General features: G+C 37.3%; 1 protein-coding gene across 1 annotated transcript; it reads left to right on the forward strand.

Moving 5' to 3' along the window:
• The first annotated feature begins 115 nt into the window (after nt 1-115).
• On the forward strand, nt 116-14,806 carry LOC136261913 (uncharacterized). Its single transcript, XM_066056007.1, has 2 exons — nt 116-1,132; nt 13,584-14,806. The coding sequence occupies exons 1-2, from the start codon at nt 134-136 to the stop codon at nt 14,652-14,654; spliced, it is 2,070 nt and encodes a 689-aa protein (XP_065912079.1). The 5' UTR covers nt 116-133; the 3' UTR covers nt 14,655-14,806.
• The last annotated feature ends 812 nt before the right edge of the window (nt 14,807-15,618 follow it).

Genomic DNA, 15,618 nt, shown 5'->3' on the forward strand with positions numbered 1-15,618 from the left:
AAGCATGTACGTACTTGTATGGCATGGGCGTGGCTCGAGTGGGGTTATACAATGACGTCACAAAGGTGTCATCAGCACTTAATATATGCATAGATACTACACCCACCACAACAGATGTATGTAAGCTTTAGAGATGGAGAAACGACACGACAAAATACTCTCAGACTTTTATGATGTCATAAAAAAGAAACTGGATATTTCGCTCCTGTTACCGTATCTTGTAAAGAAAAAGCTGCTTACTAAGGACGAGCACGAGCAGCTAAAAAATGACACAGCGTCCAGAGAAGAGAAGAACAATGAATTTTACCATATACTTAAAACTAAAGGTGCTAGGGCGTTTTCGCTGTTTCTAGAAGCTCTCAACGAAGAAAAAAAACATCCAGGTCACAGATCATTGTGTTCTAAATTGGCTAAAGCTGAAAAATTTTGCCCCACAGTTGTTGAAAAAGCCAGCAGTACCGTTGAACCAGTAGTACACTATGATTCTGATCATGAGACTCGGCTGTTAAGACAAGAAGAGTGTGTTAGCACTGTTTCACTTCTTAGTAACTCTTCATCACATTCTGCAAGCTCAGCAACATCAGCTCACACTGTTGTTGCCAGCCAAGATACCAGTCCCTCTCAGTTGACACTAGCCATAAGTCAACATTTTGAATCACTTATGGACACTCTTTCTGAACAGTTTGCTACATTTCAAGCTGAAATTGACAAAGGTGCTAAAAATTTAGAGAAAAAAGTAGAAAAACACCATTTATCAATCACTGGAAAAGGTATATCGTTATGGTACCACACAGTATCCACTGGAAACTCAAGCAACAATTCAGAAAAAAGCAGTCTTGTAAGCTGTCAGCTGTCCACTACAAATTCCTCTCCTAGTGCTTATAGCCCAGAAAGTAGTGGTGTGTACAAGAAGGATAGTCTTGATAATCTTCCAGCAATAGGTACTCAATATCTCAGTAATTCACCAAAGGGTAAAACTCAATCCAAACAACACAGTGATGATTGTGACAGTGATTATGAGAGGCTCACTGTTAATTTTCCTAAACTCGAGAATGCAACACGTAAACGAAAGGAGAAGGTACAATACTCAGGGGATTGTGATGTATTATCACTGCCACCCCTAGCAAAAAAGGTAAGGAAGTCCAGAATGCAGTAAGTACTGTAAGTAATTTGTATACATAAGTGATTATACTTATTGTCAAGAATCACCATCTCAAGCTGAAAATTTGAACAGAGAATCATCTGTCTGTATGTTTATTAGTTGAAATTGTAGTTTGGGACATTTGGCTATAATCCTAGCTATTATTTCTGTGACTAAAATTATAATGTCACATCCAATCTTGGATATTCTGTAAAGCAGGTCAGACCCTGACAAAATGTAACCCTGTTGATTACTATAGTCCACCCGATACTGTGTAACTATTCCTCTAGGATCTGCAAGGAGGCTACAATGAGCCTGTAAAACAGGGAGTCAAATATTTATAATTGCACATACCTAGCTAAGTATCTATAATTAAGAGACCTGAGGAGTGGTACCTGAGACAATGATTATTCCATTCCAAAAGTCTGTCTAGGTACATAATGTAGATACTCACTTTTGACTATATATGTACAAGCTTCATATAGATGAATACAACTGTATGTCTTCATGTACATGAAGCCATACCCATTATGGGAAAAGTGTTTTGCTGTCTATAAACTGTGAATCGCACCCACTGACTGATTATCATAAAGTTTTTCCATTTACAAACTAAAGGAATACCCAAAATGTATTAGACTATGGTACGCATAGTATGCTTTGAAGTTTGGTCATTAGTGAGGTATTTAAAATCCAATAGATACCTGCGGGTAAGTATCTAAACTGGTTAGATACATGTGACAAAAAGTTTTGTCACATGTGTCACGTGTTTTGCTGGATTCCAGTCACAACAGCCATCATCTAGGAAGCCTACCAGTGAGTTGTTGTAACACTAATTTGATCAGGAAGCCGCCATTATTTGCAGTGACCAGAGCCGCATGAGCCATAGTCTAAATTGGTTATTGCCCAAATCCACAATATCTTCACTATTTTAAGGACGTTTGGAATGGTACATAATCACCTTGGGCTTCGCCCTCAGTAATTATTGTGCCATTCCTCAGGTCTCTAAAATAGCGAAGATACATGGATTTGTGCAATAACCTACACTTAGTCTCTTGTTGCACACCTCAATCCAAGTTCAATCCAAGTCAAATCCAGGTCTGACCCTGATTGCTATCCAGGTCAGTGGGTCATCCCGGTCAGTAGTAGTAACCTGTTTACAAATCCGTATAATAATTAGCCTACAACTAACTAAGTGATGAATTTGGTTTTCAACACTGTTCATCATGTACGTGTAACTACAATTATTGAATCACCTAAGGTTGATAGTACCCCTTGCATACTATTATTTTCTGTGCATTCAGAAAAGTGCATGAAATTCACAGGTGAAGCTGAGTGCGATTACTATGTGTTTCAAAATGCAGGAACTTTGACTAATTTATAGAGCATATAGTGACAAATGTGCTTACATCAGTGACATGCATGACAGCTGGTCTTCTTCCTTGTACTTGTTATACACATAATTATACTAATTGTACTATTTATAGCAACTGTCCTGGGGGCTGTTGATATTAAATTGTTCACACCTTAATGCCATAAAATTAGCTATGAAGTCACATAGTGTGGTTGTCCAGTTCATTAATTAAGATAAAACACTACACACTATCTTGACCTTACCTATATAGGGCTTGTCCTTTGATACGTCTGCTTATATACTAAGTTCTACAAAATTATAAATTCAAACTTCCTGCTTACTTTGCAATGAAAATGCTGAGTAATTCACATTACAACACATGTAATTTTGGAAGCCTAATTGCTTGTCTTGCACAATAGAAACCACATCAAAATGGTAACCATTAGCACCCACCATTGCATGATCTAATAGCTATCACAGCACTTCTGAAACATTTGTTATAAGGGAGTAGCCAGTTTATTATTGTAATCTCTTGACTCTTTATGAATGTCTCAGATTACAAAGTGGTTGCATGCCACCTGGAATGTATGAAGAGGATGAAGTTGAGTATATCAATGGTGTATAGCCTCTCAAACAGCTATAAGTCACAGCTTTCATGCACCTCTGGTGTAAAACAAAACCCATAATTAACTTGGCCTTTAAATAGCTCAAGTACGTATGTAACATGTAAGCAGGTAGAACCATTGATATGCTCGACTTCACCCTCTTCATCATAACAATTATAAAGATCTTGCAGCCACTTCATGAAACTGAGCCATTAATTTTATAAATAATAATTATATTAGAGCTTAGTCTTACATTGAGATTTTTAATTGGATCAAATCATCCAAGTCAACTGGGTATAATTTTGTCTGGGTCTGGCCTGCTTTTATATGAATATCCAGGTTGGATCACGTGTGAAATCAATTGATTAGTTTGATGACATGAAAGTGGGTAACATGTTATAGTCTAGTCCTTTTGCAGCACAGCTTTAGTGAGCCATGCCTATTGGGATTATCTGTAGACATACATGGAACCATGCTCATTAAGGTATATTACACAGTCTGTAGGTATGCACTAATCCAGCTGATGGCAGGCTTTGTAGAGTCATGCCCACTAATGAATATTATTGTTATTGTGCATGAGTCCTATATTCTTGAGTGAGCCACATCCATTTATCAGGAATATGGAATACTGTCATGCTAATTTACCAGTAGGAAGTGTTGAAGTTTGTATGAAGCCACACCCACTAATAGAGGAAATGTGTTTTGCTGTCCATAAACTTATGTTGAACCATGCCTACTGACTGATGGTTAATATAAAATTTACCTGTTCAGTTATTGTATGGCTACCTCATACTACACTACTGGGCACCCCATAATATAACTCTTGGTGCAGTCATAGATATATGACTCTGTTGAAACCATCATAATAAATGAGACATGTATATACATTTACAAATTCAGTAACCCTCGGTCACATGCGACCACAAGGCTGGTGATCAAGTGATACCAACGTGGGCATGGCAAGGGAGAAAAGTAATTACAATTACAAACAAAAACAACAATTACAAAACAAAACAAAAATATTAAATTACAAGTACATTATCACAACCACTCTCGGCAATCCCTTGCCATAAAAATCCTCTGGGATGCAGTCATACAAACCTTCGAGGCATCATCCAGCATCCGTCGAACCAGTGACCTTGTGATATTGATGTCCTTATCAATAAAATGTAGTACATTGTAAGTGTTAGTGAGATTGGAAACGGCATCAGACGCCCGGTTTTCTACCCGTACATTTGACATCACTGGTTAGATACGAGGTGCGTTTTGCTTGCTACCGCTTTGAAGAGCATGAAAAGACTAATAATAATATTATTTCTTCTTACCGTATAGGATTTGTATAATATTAAAGTTCTGTAAAGTCGAGTGATACAAGCTGCTTTGGTAGAAGCCACTGAGTGGCCTTTTCCACAGAAGAAACTTGTTATATTGTGCCGTTTTGGTATTGCTTCTACACCAAGGTATGTTTCTGTTCCTGTAGCCTCTGCACACACATCCTTGTATCAACAATATGTGGCTTTTTAGCATTCTATGGGTCATTAGAATTGAAAGAATGGCTTGTAAGCCACACCCCTGGTTTAAACGTTGCATATTTCCTTAGTTACACCTTTGCTCAGTGCTGTAATACCCTCATGTTTCTGTTCTTGTAATTTTGCATGGTTGTTGTCTAATGAAGTTGTTTGTCTTTCAAGCATTAATCTAATGCCCAAGCAGTTGAACAAAGCTAGTAGTACAGTGATGCACTTTGCTACAGGTTCTAACCCCTCTCGCAAAATGTACAAAACTCCATCAATGCCCAATAGATTTAGCATGCAGTGCAAATTACAGGAACCACAAGCCCATTAGAAACATGGCTATTTTAAGTGTGTAACATCATTTCCGATCCCTATTAAGAGTCGTATATCTATGGTGCAATCCTCAGTTTTAATTAATCCGGGTCTATTCTGGACTGCTATCTGGTGATCATCAGGTTCACCAGTACTGACCTGGTTTCAACCTGTCTCACATCACATATCAATGATAGGGTTTGTAGCTACAGCCAGATTTATTAATTACTATCCCACTAGTTACCTGCAAAGAGCCTATTACAATTTGTGTAGTAAGGAGTCAAAAACCCAATACCAAAACTCTGTTTAATGCAGAAAAGAATCACAAACCAGATGGTACGTGAATTTGATACACAATTAGTTATCAGTTTAATTTAAGCGAGTTCCTCAGGAGCCAAAAGCAGCTTAGGATTCAGAATCTCATGTAAATGAGAATGCTGCCATAGATTGAGCCTTCTGATGTTTGAAATTAAAGTAATGAAACAAGATACACACAGATCCATGTATAATCCAGTGTGCAATGAAAGTGCATAGTATGTTTCAAAACAGATTATTGCTAGTGAGTGTAAATTACTAAGAGATCTGCATAATGCTTACTTACAAATTCTTGATATGATGCAACTATCATGAACTATGATGGAACACTAACTATGTCATGATTTTGAATAGAGTAGACTGATCCTTTTATTGTAATTTGCTGCTGTGTGTTTTAGCTGCTGAATATTACCATTAAGACTATCCCTCAATTAGCTAAGCCTGAGTAGAAGCATTGGACTACTTTAAAGAAGGGGTACCAGGAAGAGCCACATTGCATGAGTACAATTATTCTGAACAAGAGTACATAATAATAGAATAGGGAGGAGAGTGTCTAACTCTCAATATAATCCATACAAACACACTGAGCTCAAACCCTCCTACTTCAATCCATAAAACTTCTGGTAATAAATCAATGCCTTTAAGTGAACAGAAGACTGTTGATATTTCCTAATTGAAGCAGTAGAAGTGCTACAACCTCCTTCATAGAGCAAGCTATTTGTCACCTTTGGTGGCTATAGTTGATTGCGCAAGGTCTGAGCGCAGTGAGTTTGGTGAATCCACTGAAGTTAGACACTCTCCTCCCTACTCTATTATTATGTACTCTTATTCTGAAGAAGACAAATTTAAAGGAAGAAGAGCATGGGAGCAGTTACCAATTGCATTACATGTCTGCTCTATAAAAGTGTTGACTGTTGAATTATTAAAGTATTTCAACATTTAATGCTTGAGCCAATGACACTTTGAAAATAGCTTTTGAGCAAGGGAACCTTTCTTATTTCACTACTTTTAGCCATTCCTTTCTACCACTACTTTTTCTTTGATCTCTAATCCAACTTAAATTCCTAATTTTCCTTACATAGTGTAATCTCATTATTCCTTGTTGTAATTTCACAAGTAATACACACACAATTACTGTAAAGTAGCTTGTTATATAAACAGAGAGTCTAGAGAACTTCCTGTGTGACGCGTTTCCACAGTGTTTTTGACCATATTTTTACAGGCACGGAAACGATGAACACAAGGAACTTCCAGCCCTCTACTGTTTTTTCTCTATCCAGTAATAACATTCTCATAATGCTCAATGAAGTGCCACACAATATACGCGATACTGCATGTGTCCAGGAAAAATAATGCAAATTAGTCACATATGCAAATAAAAGGTTTTGTTGTATATATACCTGTACTAAAGAAAAAGACAAGTAGAGAGAAAGTACCAGAGCCAGCCTATGCCTTTGGGCCTTGCAGTTGCAAAAGCAAATGATATCTATACCAAAATCATCACCTTTGATTTCACAATCCTAGTTTTATTGGGGCTGCACCCTTTTTCACAACTTGGCTGTTTTGGTATAGATAGCAATAACTGCAGTGTAAATAATCTCCTTTTATACTTGACATATGAACCCAATAATATAAAACATTTTATTTAACATCTATTGGAACTGTTATCTTTCATAATGATTTAATGATTTCTAATGACAGATTTTTGGAGAGACTATTTGTGACCAGCTGAATGAAGACTGGTTGTTTTTGCACTATTTTGCTATAAGGGTAAAAATATGCGTGCCACATAAAAAAATCATGCACATTTTAATTGCTTCATTATGCAGTGAAACAAAGCTCAACAACTTGTACATCTCCTGTTCATGAAGAGTTGTTTTGTGTTCATTCCAGCATTGAAACCGAGTCACTACTGCTGACCTGGATGACCTACTGACCCAGATAGCAATCCGGGTCAGACCCGGATTAATTAAAATTGAGGCATGCTCTGAGAGCTATGATATGAGTGCCAACTAGCGCGTTGAGCATGAGGGTGTCTATACTAACGATGTTAGTCAGTGGGCATGATTCCACGTAAGTTTGAAGAAAGCAAGGTGTGTTTCCTGCAAGTGGGTGTGGCAGCTTTGCGCATACGTAATGGACTTTATCTGCAATGATGTCATAATTGACAAAATGGCCGTGTATAGTGTGGGCACTTCATACGTTATCACTAAAATGAGTTTTGTTTGTGGATTTCACGACATGAAACTATTGGATAATAAAGGTAAGAGACTAGTTAGCGTGATATGGCAATGCGAAATAGTCCCCCAGACGAAACCAGACTTAAGTTTTGGTATTGATGCAAAATCACGTGCATTTGTCTTGTAATTAAGTATGTATGCCTCACCTTACCCCTTGCTGCAGTATGTAAACGTTAACATAGCAAACTGCCATCTCTCCCAATACCCTTTGTACAAAAGTGTCCACACTATCAGCCAGCAATTTGTGCTTTGACGTCATTGCGGATAAGGTCCATATGACATTCCCGATATAAAGTGGGCAGTTCTTTTCTTATATTCCTCCATCTGCATACCATTTCAGCAATTTAATATATAGAATGACAACAGTAAACTTTATTTCTACCCCATTGTAAAATAATCACCCATAACTCATGTGCCTTTAATTGTATGAACCAGCGTTGAAACCGGGTTGGGTCATCTGGGTCACATTTTGTCCTGGTCTGACCCACTTTAAAAATTATCCGGGTGTTACCCAGATTGCATCACGTGCAAAGCAAATTAATTAGTTGGACAGTACAGTAGTGTATAAACGCGTCATAGTCAAGTCCTGATGCAACCCAGCTTCTTTCATGAGCCATGCCCCTTGATACATCTGCCAGTTCATGGTGATGCCAAGTCTCATCTTCATAGCTCATTTCACTCACGAGTTATGATTGATTAATTAGGCGCCTGAAATTTATTCACCATGTTGTTAGGCCATCATTATTATAGTACAGTGGAACCTGTCTTAACGGTCACCTGAGTTGGGTGGTCACCTCAGCATAACGGCCATGTGACTATGGCCCCGACCAATTCCCAATCAGTTTGTACAGAAATAGTTTGCATTAAGCGGTCACCTCTATAGCATGTATAACAGCCAGCTTTTGAAGCCCCAAATAGCACTTCATTATACAAAAAGCCTCTCACAAATGTCAAAGCGGCCAGCAACAGCCATGATGGTGAGTAAACTAGTATAACAGTTTATACTCATAGTTGTGTTCTGTATAGGTAAGCTTATAACTACTCCATGGCTTTATCTCTTCGCGTGATTCTATATAAATTTCACCTCAATTTGTACGGTCGCTCTTACTCTCAGCGGCCTTCGAGTTTAATATATCACAACAAGTATCTTTACCATATAATCACTGCAAAATACAACAACTATTGAGACAATTACAGATACACACAAAAAAGTACGTCCATCTGCCTCGTGGCGGCTCACGTGTGTCCCTGCTCCATCCTCTCACTCCGGAAACTTTCTTCATCAGTCCTCACAACTTCCTTAATTAGTTACCAGCTAACTGTCTTTCTAGTCTAAAATAAAAGTTAAACTATGGCTTTTCCTTCACTGGCTTTGTAGCAAGGCAGCCTAGTGATAATGTCTCCATACAGTATCTTCTGGCTCTTGTTGGTCATCCTTTCTGCTACTTTGTTTATGCCTTTTAGCTGTGTAAGTAATGGATTGAAATGTAGGCATGCGTGAGGATAGCTATAATCCCAGGAACCTTTGTATAAAGGCCAAACCTTGGTTTGTTGCCTATGGCTGCTTTATAGAGGATATTGAGTTAGGCAGCCACCTCTCTATAAAGGCCAAATATTTCTGGCCCAAAGGTGACCGCTTTAGACAGGTTCCACTGTACTTGTTTCCTGTTACATAAGGTAGCAAAATATTATGTGGGTGGGAGGTGATTGCTCTATTTAGGGTTACAGGATAATGACCAACTGTCAAACAAAATTTTTATGACAAAATTAAGGCAGGCTTGGTTTTGTTGTGTTGTGTATCAGCTGGTAACAGGCTTAAATTGTTGGGAGAATTATAACATGCTGACTGGACAATTACAAGGTACAAGAAAACACACGTAAGGGTCATTCCATGCCAAATCAACCAGGAATTTAGGGTCACCTCTTGGATTTTGACAAAACTTGGTGTGTTTGTAGTACCTGTGGTGCTCATCACTCATGCAAATGTTTAGCTCAATACACCTCATAGTTTCTGATTTATGACCACTGAATATTTCATGAAAAATTGGTCCATCTCTAGCTACAAAATCAACCGTAACTTCGCACTGTGTAAATATTTTTAAACGCATTTTTCACTGATGGAAGACTGTTGATTTACTCAATTATGGGTCAAAAGTACTGTATTGAAAACTTTAATCCTTTATATTTTGAAAAATGCTCCTTGAAACTCTTCGAATGTTTTTTTGAATATTGATTGGGTCATGGTCTACGTTTGATAAATTTTTTGTGGTGGGACCACAATGGGCTCAAGAGATATAATGAATTATGTTGTGGTATGCAGTGGAATTTTGTAGTCTATTATTACTGTATGGGAGTGTACAACTCCAATAATCACTCGCAACAAGGCCATGCCAAGTTTGTCTTACAGAGTGAAGGTGTCTAGGTACAGTGCAACCTGTATTAGTGACCACCTGTATTGAAAGACCATTTATGTGATGTAAATTTATACATATATTAATGGATAGCACCAAAGCATCAACCCTTTCTAGCAAATCCAAAAAATGGTCCTTATTAGACAAGTGGACTTTAAAATGAGATCACCATGCATCCACAAACACGTGAATGTTGTACCATCTCTTCAGAAATACTTTATTAAGTCATATCCTGCCATAGTGTACTTGCATACACAGCCCCACTCCACACTATTCAAGTTACATATATGGCTACATAGGCACAACAGACCTCCTCAAAAAGGATACCCAGACACCTTGATAGCCAGGATACGTTTTCTTAATCTCACTTTATAATTGTACGTACGTTTGGACCCAAGACAAGTCTGGTTTCTCACTTTATCAATGGTCCAGGGAATAGAAGAGTTACACTGTATACAGTAGATACATTACTTGCACCAAGAGTTTTTTTATTATGAACACTTGCTTGTACCTCAATGTGAGATTTCTAGTACTGTAAGTAATAAATGGTTTTCAAAGTATTTTGCTGCATTCATGCTTTGAAGATCAGCCCCGGCAAATGCATAAGAAAACATGGTCAACATGTTTACATCCTGCGTGAGTATGTGCATGAATTTATGATTTGATCTTCAAAGTGGTCATGAGTGTAAAGTAATTCAGCAATTAATTTCGCGCATCGAGGTGCAAGTAATGCATGTATACAGTAAAACCCCTGCATTGCTAGGACTATAATACAGTGCTCATATTAAAGAAACTACATAAGCATCTTGGTCCAAATATATGTGCACCATTAGCAGGGGTGGATCCAGGGTTTGGCAAGAGGGGTGCACCATGACCAGCATAGTAGGTAGCTATATAAAGCAGAAGCACAGAACCCTGGAAGCTACAGGTATCTTATGACTGAAAACTATGATGTAGGGTAGTTTTAAGCACAATTATCTAATAAATCATGCTTTCTAAGTAGTCTGCATTGATCAAGAGCTGTAGGGATCATGCAGTCACAAGTTCAGTTACAAACCCAAAGTAAGTTGTTGTATAGAATGACATGCAAAGGACCAAATACATTTAAATTTCTAGCAGGCCATATAGCTAAGTGTACATATGTCCATGGGTTAGTGCTACTGATGCAAGTTGCAATTACCATGGAGGTTAGAGTAATTGACTGACTGCCATTTTGGAGTATCTCAATCTTTTGTATGATTTTTTGGAGAGGAAGAGGGACACGTGATCCGCCACCGACTAGAGTGGGAATACAAACAGGCATCCTGCTTATCAAGGTGCCCAAGTATCCCTTTGAGGAGTCTTGTTGTGTGTACCTATGCAACTACATACACAACTTAAATAGGGCTAACTCCAGTACAGTGGGATTCAACTTAATAAAGAAAGTATTTCTGAAGAGATGGTACAACATTCACATGATATGTTTATGGACACATGGTGATCAGGTCAGATCTGTAATTTAAAGTCAACTTGTCTAATAAGGACCATTTTTGGATTTACTAAAAAGAGTTGATGCTTTGGTGCTATACATTAATATCCAATTAAAGTAACTGCAGCACACCTAATGCTTGCTGTAAGACCTGGAAGCATTAGGTGTATGGCTCCAGAAATTTCAGACAGCCAAGGTAAGATGGCAGATTCACGAATCTGCTGTTCCAATTACGTTCTGTCCGCTGCACCATGCTATTTAGTTTCATCATCCATTCATTTCTTTGTTCTTCTCGAAATTGTGGAACTTAATAGTTGCGGCATGTGCCACAACCCAAACACGTGATTTTAACAAAGTGTGAATACGTGTGCGTAAGATGAGGTTGAAAGGGTGTAGTACCCAAGGAGTTGTCCCTAGCATTTATTAATGGTTTTATATAGTCTTAATTACCAGTTAAGCTTTTTTGTGAGGTAGCTAGCTAATAATGTCTTTGAGGGGTGGATCCACCTCGGGATCCGGACTTCTAAAAGTGAGGGTTTCACTCTTATATTGGTGGGCTCTCCAGCAATGTTTTACTGTAAAATCATCAACATTTAGGCCATTAGAAATGCACCTGAAGCCTTAAACAGTTGCTGTAACAGGTTTAAAAGACAAAATGATAATTATTTTAGAGGCACTTATTACATACGAAGGTAAAAGAGCTGCTTCAAGTAATATTTATACTATGTGGAAAACAGAAAGAGTATAATATAGCTAGCTAGCTAGACAAAAAAAGTTAACAAACTAGCTATTTAAAAAATTTAATTTTTTTAAAGGAAGTAGGGGTTGATATAATATACAGTGAATATACACGCTACAAAAAGTACGGAAACAAGCTTTAAAATGTTACAGCTGAAATAAGAAATGATCCAACAGTAAAAAGCAAGGAAACAAGATTAGACGATTACTTGCTAAAATGAGACACACTTTAATCCCTACTTTTGGCTAGCTAATTTGATGATCTCATTTCAAGATGCTAGCCGAAAGTAGGCATTAAAGTGTGCCTCATTTTAGCAAGTAGTCGTTTAATCTTGTTTCCTTGCTTTTTACTGCTGGATCATTTCTCATTTCAGCTGTAACATTCTAAAGCTTGTTTCCGTACTTTTGTAGCATGCATATTAACTGTATATTATATCAACCCCTACTTTTTTTTAAATTTTTTTAAATGGCTAGATTCAGGGTTGAGGCTGAAAAGGTTGTACACATACATACATACATATACAACAAGCACAAGAAAAGTTAACTATGTATGCTTATAATAAGTAAAAAAGAAACAAATTAGCTATGAAACGTAAATCTAAAGTTGTAAAATTACTTATCTACAAAATATGAAATATTTTCCACGTTACTACTGTTAAGATTGTTTCATGCAGTCATTTATCACCCTAGTACTAAAATAGTTGACAAGACATGAGTAATTTAAAGGAATAACCTCTAGTTTGCATGATACAGGTGAGTGCTCTATTAGAGTATGTCAATTTTGAAAGGTGCAGAGACTATGCACCCTGTGGAACAAGAGTAGAGGGACTCCAATCCTTTTGTTACCTTTCTGCTATGTTTATATACACAGCATTTATCTTGACACTCAGTCATTATGTGTCTTCCTCCATCATGAAATGAGGGCATTTAAATGATCAATAATTAAAATTTGGTGTGCGGCTAATTAATTAAAAATTGAGTTACGGGAAAATAATGATGGCCTTACCAAACAAAATCAAGGTTCCAAGTGTCTAGCACTATAACTCCAAGAGTATTCATCATAAAATACTGAAATTTGGTAGTCCACTCCTCTTGTTACTATAGATAACAAAGAGGCAATAAAATAAAAGTTGAGAATTTGCAAAAACGACCAGCTACAGGTTTGCTCAGCCAGTCTCATTTGGAAGATCGACACTACAGTATTAAACACTACAATACTGTATAGAGGGAAACTTTGATAGGGGTAAACTTTGGCGAATAGCAAACTAAATCACATTTGGCGAAATAAACTTTGGCGAATTCAAGCTCAATCTGGAGCTATGAAGATGCTAATCTCAGGTGCTACGAGTAATTGACTGGTTAAACTTTGGCGGATTCATAACAAATCACAAAATTTGCCAAAGTTTTCCCCTGCCAAAGTTTCCCTCTATACGGTACTTGATATTATATCAAGCATACCTTACATGGTCACAATCTTTTTATTTGCAGAAACCATTTGAATACTTAAGTTATCCACCAACAATACATTCAGTTTTTGAAATTCCTTGCATTTGTCAACAATCAAAACTCTTACCATTGATTCAAGCTGACAAGCTTCACTTGCATTTTGCTTCACAAAAAAGTTCAGCCGATAGCAGAGTGCATGATACACTGGAACATATCAGAACATATAGTTTATTTGATGGATGTCCTCAAGAAAGTGATGAAAAATGCTTAAACAATCGAAAACAAGATGTATGCCCTACAATGTTTTGTTATTCTAAAAAAATCACTATACTAGGTGGTGAGGTTGATTCAGCTAAGATTTTAAAACTGGGATTATACCAAGTGCCATTAGAAAAGAAAACAAAACCGTATTCTTGGAAACTAATTATACCATCCATGTTTAGAATTTCTATTGCTCGCTTGGATCTCAAAAACTCTGTGTCTGTGGTTAATGATAAAGATGAGGTAATAGTTGTCAGCGTTCTAAATCATTCAGTGAGGAAAACATCACGGTGCCACTACATTGTAGTATATCTGTTCCTTCCATCAGAAGCATTTGGAAATCACTGGAAATGGGCAAAGTTGAAGTGTCCACAGGCAAGTAGTCTTGGAAATGGAAAGTGTATGATTCAGTCATGTGCTGTGATTTCACATTACCTTTATTGCAGTTTGTTATTTGAAAATAGTGGCTTGCTTCTTGTCAAGATTGATTTGGACAATATTAATTTCATTCCACCACAGGAAAACAGTCACAATATTCGTGGACGTACTATGTGCTATGAGTATGATCTTTTCAAAGAACCTTCCCTGGATAATTGTTTCCTTTCTGTACAAAGTAACTTTATCATTGTGACTACCTTTAAAGTTTGTGGTGACAAAACTGTTATGGAAATAAGACAGTACTCAGATCAACTAAGACTGTTATCATCATGTCAGCTCCCTTTTCAGTCCATTGTAAAAGTTGTTTCAGCGTCACTTGCTCCTGATGTGCAAGGTCTTATAGTGGTTGTGTATCATAATGACAGTGCTAACAGTTGTTATGTCAAGAAAGTCAATGTACATATACACATGTAGCAAGCTGCTGTAGTCCTTGACTTCTATAGTTGTATGTATGTAGCTACTACTTATAGGCATGCATACATATATACCTTTTTATACATATGTTGCTACCACTAAAATTTTGCACTGTTTATTTTTGGATCGATTTATGTACAGTAGCATGCAAGCAGAGATCATTATATGTAGCAGTGAAGGGGCCTGAGTGGATCCAGGGAGGAGAGCCTTACCTGAAATTACTTGCTGCTAATGAAAGTATTTACATGTATTTAAGTAAAATGGAACCAAATCAGTTTATCTCAATCCTATTGAGATACGCATTGAAACTGATATTCCTGTACCTTCATATGCTAAGCACCTCTGTAACCAATAATTATTGTGATGTTACAGTTTTATAGCTACTTTTCAACTAGCCCTAAATGGTAATGTCTATAGATACCGATTAATAACATTTGATACATTGCTTCAAAGTGTACACGTACCCCCTTACCCCATATTAAGAGTCTGATGGGTCTGTCACTGCGTAGATGCATGTGGTATGATTATAGCTAACTCAGACAAAATTTTACAACACTCATTTTTTTTACCCTCAAAACACTCAAATTTCCGTATGATAATCTGAATCAAAATGTGCTTTCTGGGTATCATGTTTTTATGCATTCATCAGTGCCACAAGCAAGGATATAAACAAGTTATTAACAGTCCATATAGATTATAGAGTGATCAAATGTATATGATGTAGCTATATCACTGTTTTACTGTTAGTTACAGTGGTAAAGTCACAATATAATGGGACGCATCTGATGACCCAGATGCTACTGAGGAAAACCCTTTTCCAGCACTCAATCTATAATTGTGGTTTAGGTGTGGAAAACTGTCCTTCCTTGCAACCATTAAATGGTGAGATCTATGCACTAGTGTGACTCTAGCAAACATTTCAGTAAGTGGTCTTAAACCTGCAGACCAAAAAAGCTGCGAATAA

This window comes from Dysidea avara, chromosome 7 (genome assembly GCF_963678975.1).
Source record: "Dysidea avara chromosome 7, odDysAvar1.4, whole genome shotgun sequence".
In the NCBI taxonomy this organism is placed as follows: Eukaryota; Metazoa; Porifera; class Demospongiae; order Dictyoceratida; family Dysideidae; genus Dysidea; species Dysidea avara.

Bases quoted from the DNA above. Each gene is read 5' to 3' on its own strand.
- LOC136261913 (XM_066056007.1), top strand. From the start codon at position 134: ATGGAGAAACGACACGACAAAATACTCTCAGACTTTTATGATGTCATA. The intron at 1,133-13,583 runs GTAAGGAAGTCC...TTTTATTTGCAG, and splicing joins TGCCACCCCTAGCAAAAAAG to AAACCATTTGAATACTTAAG.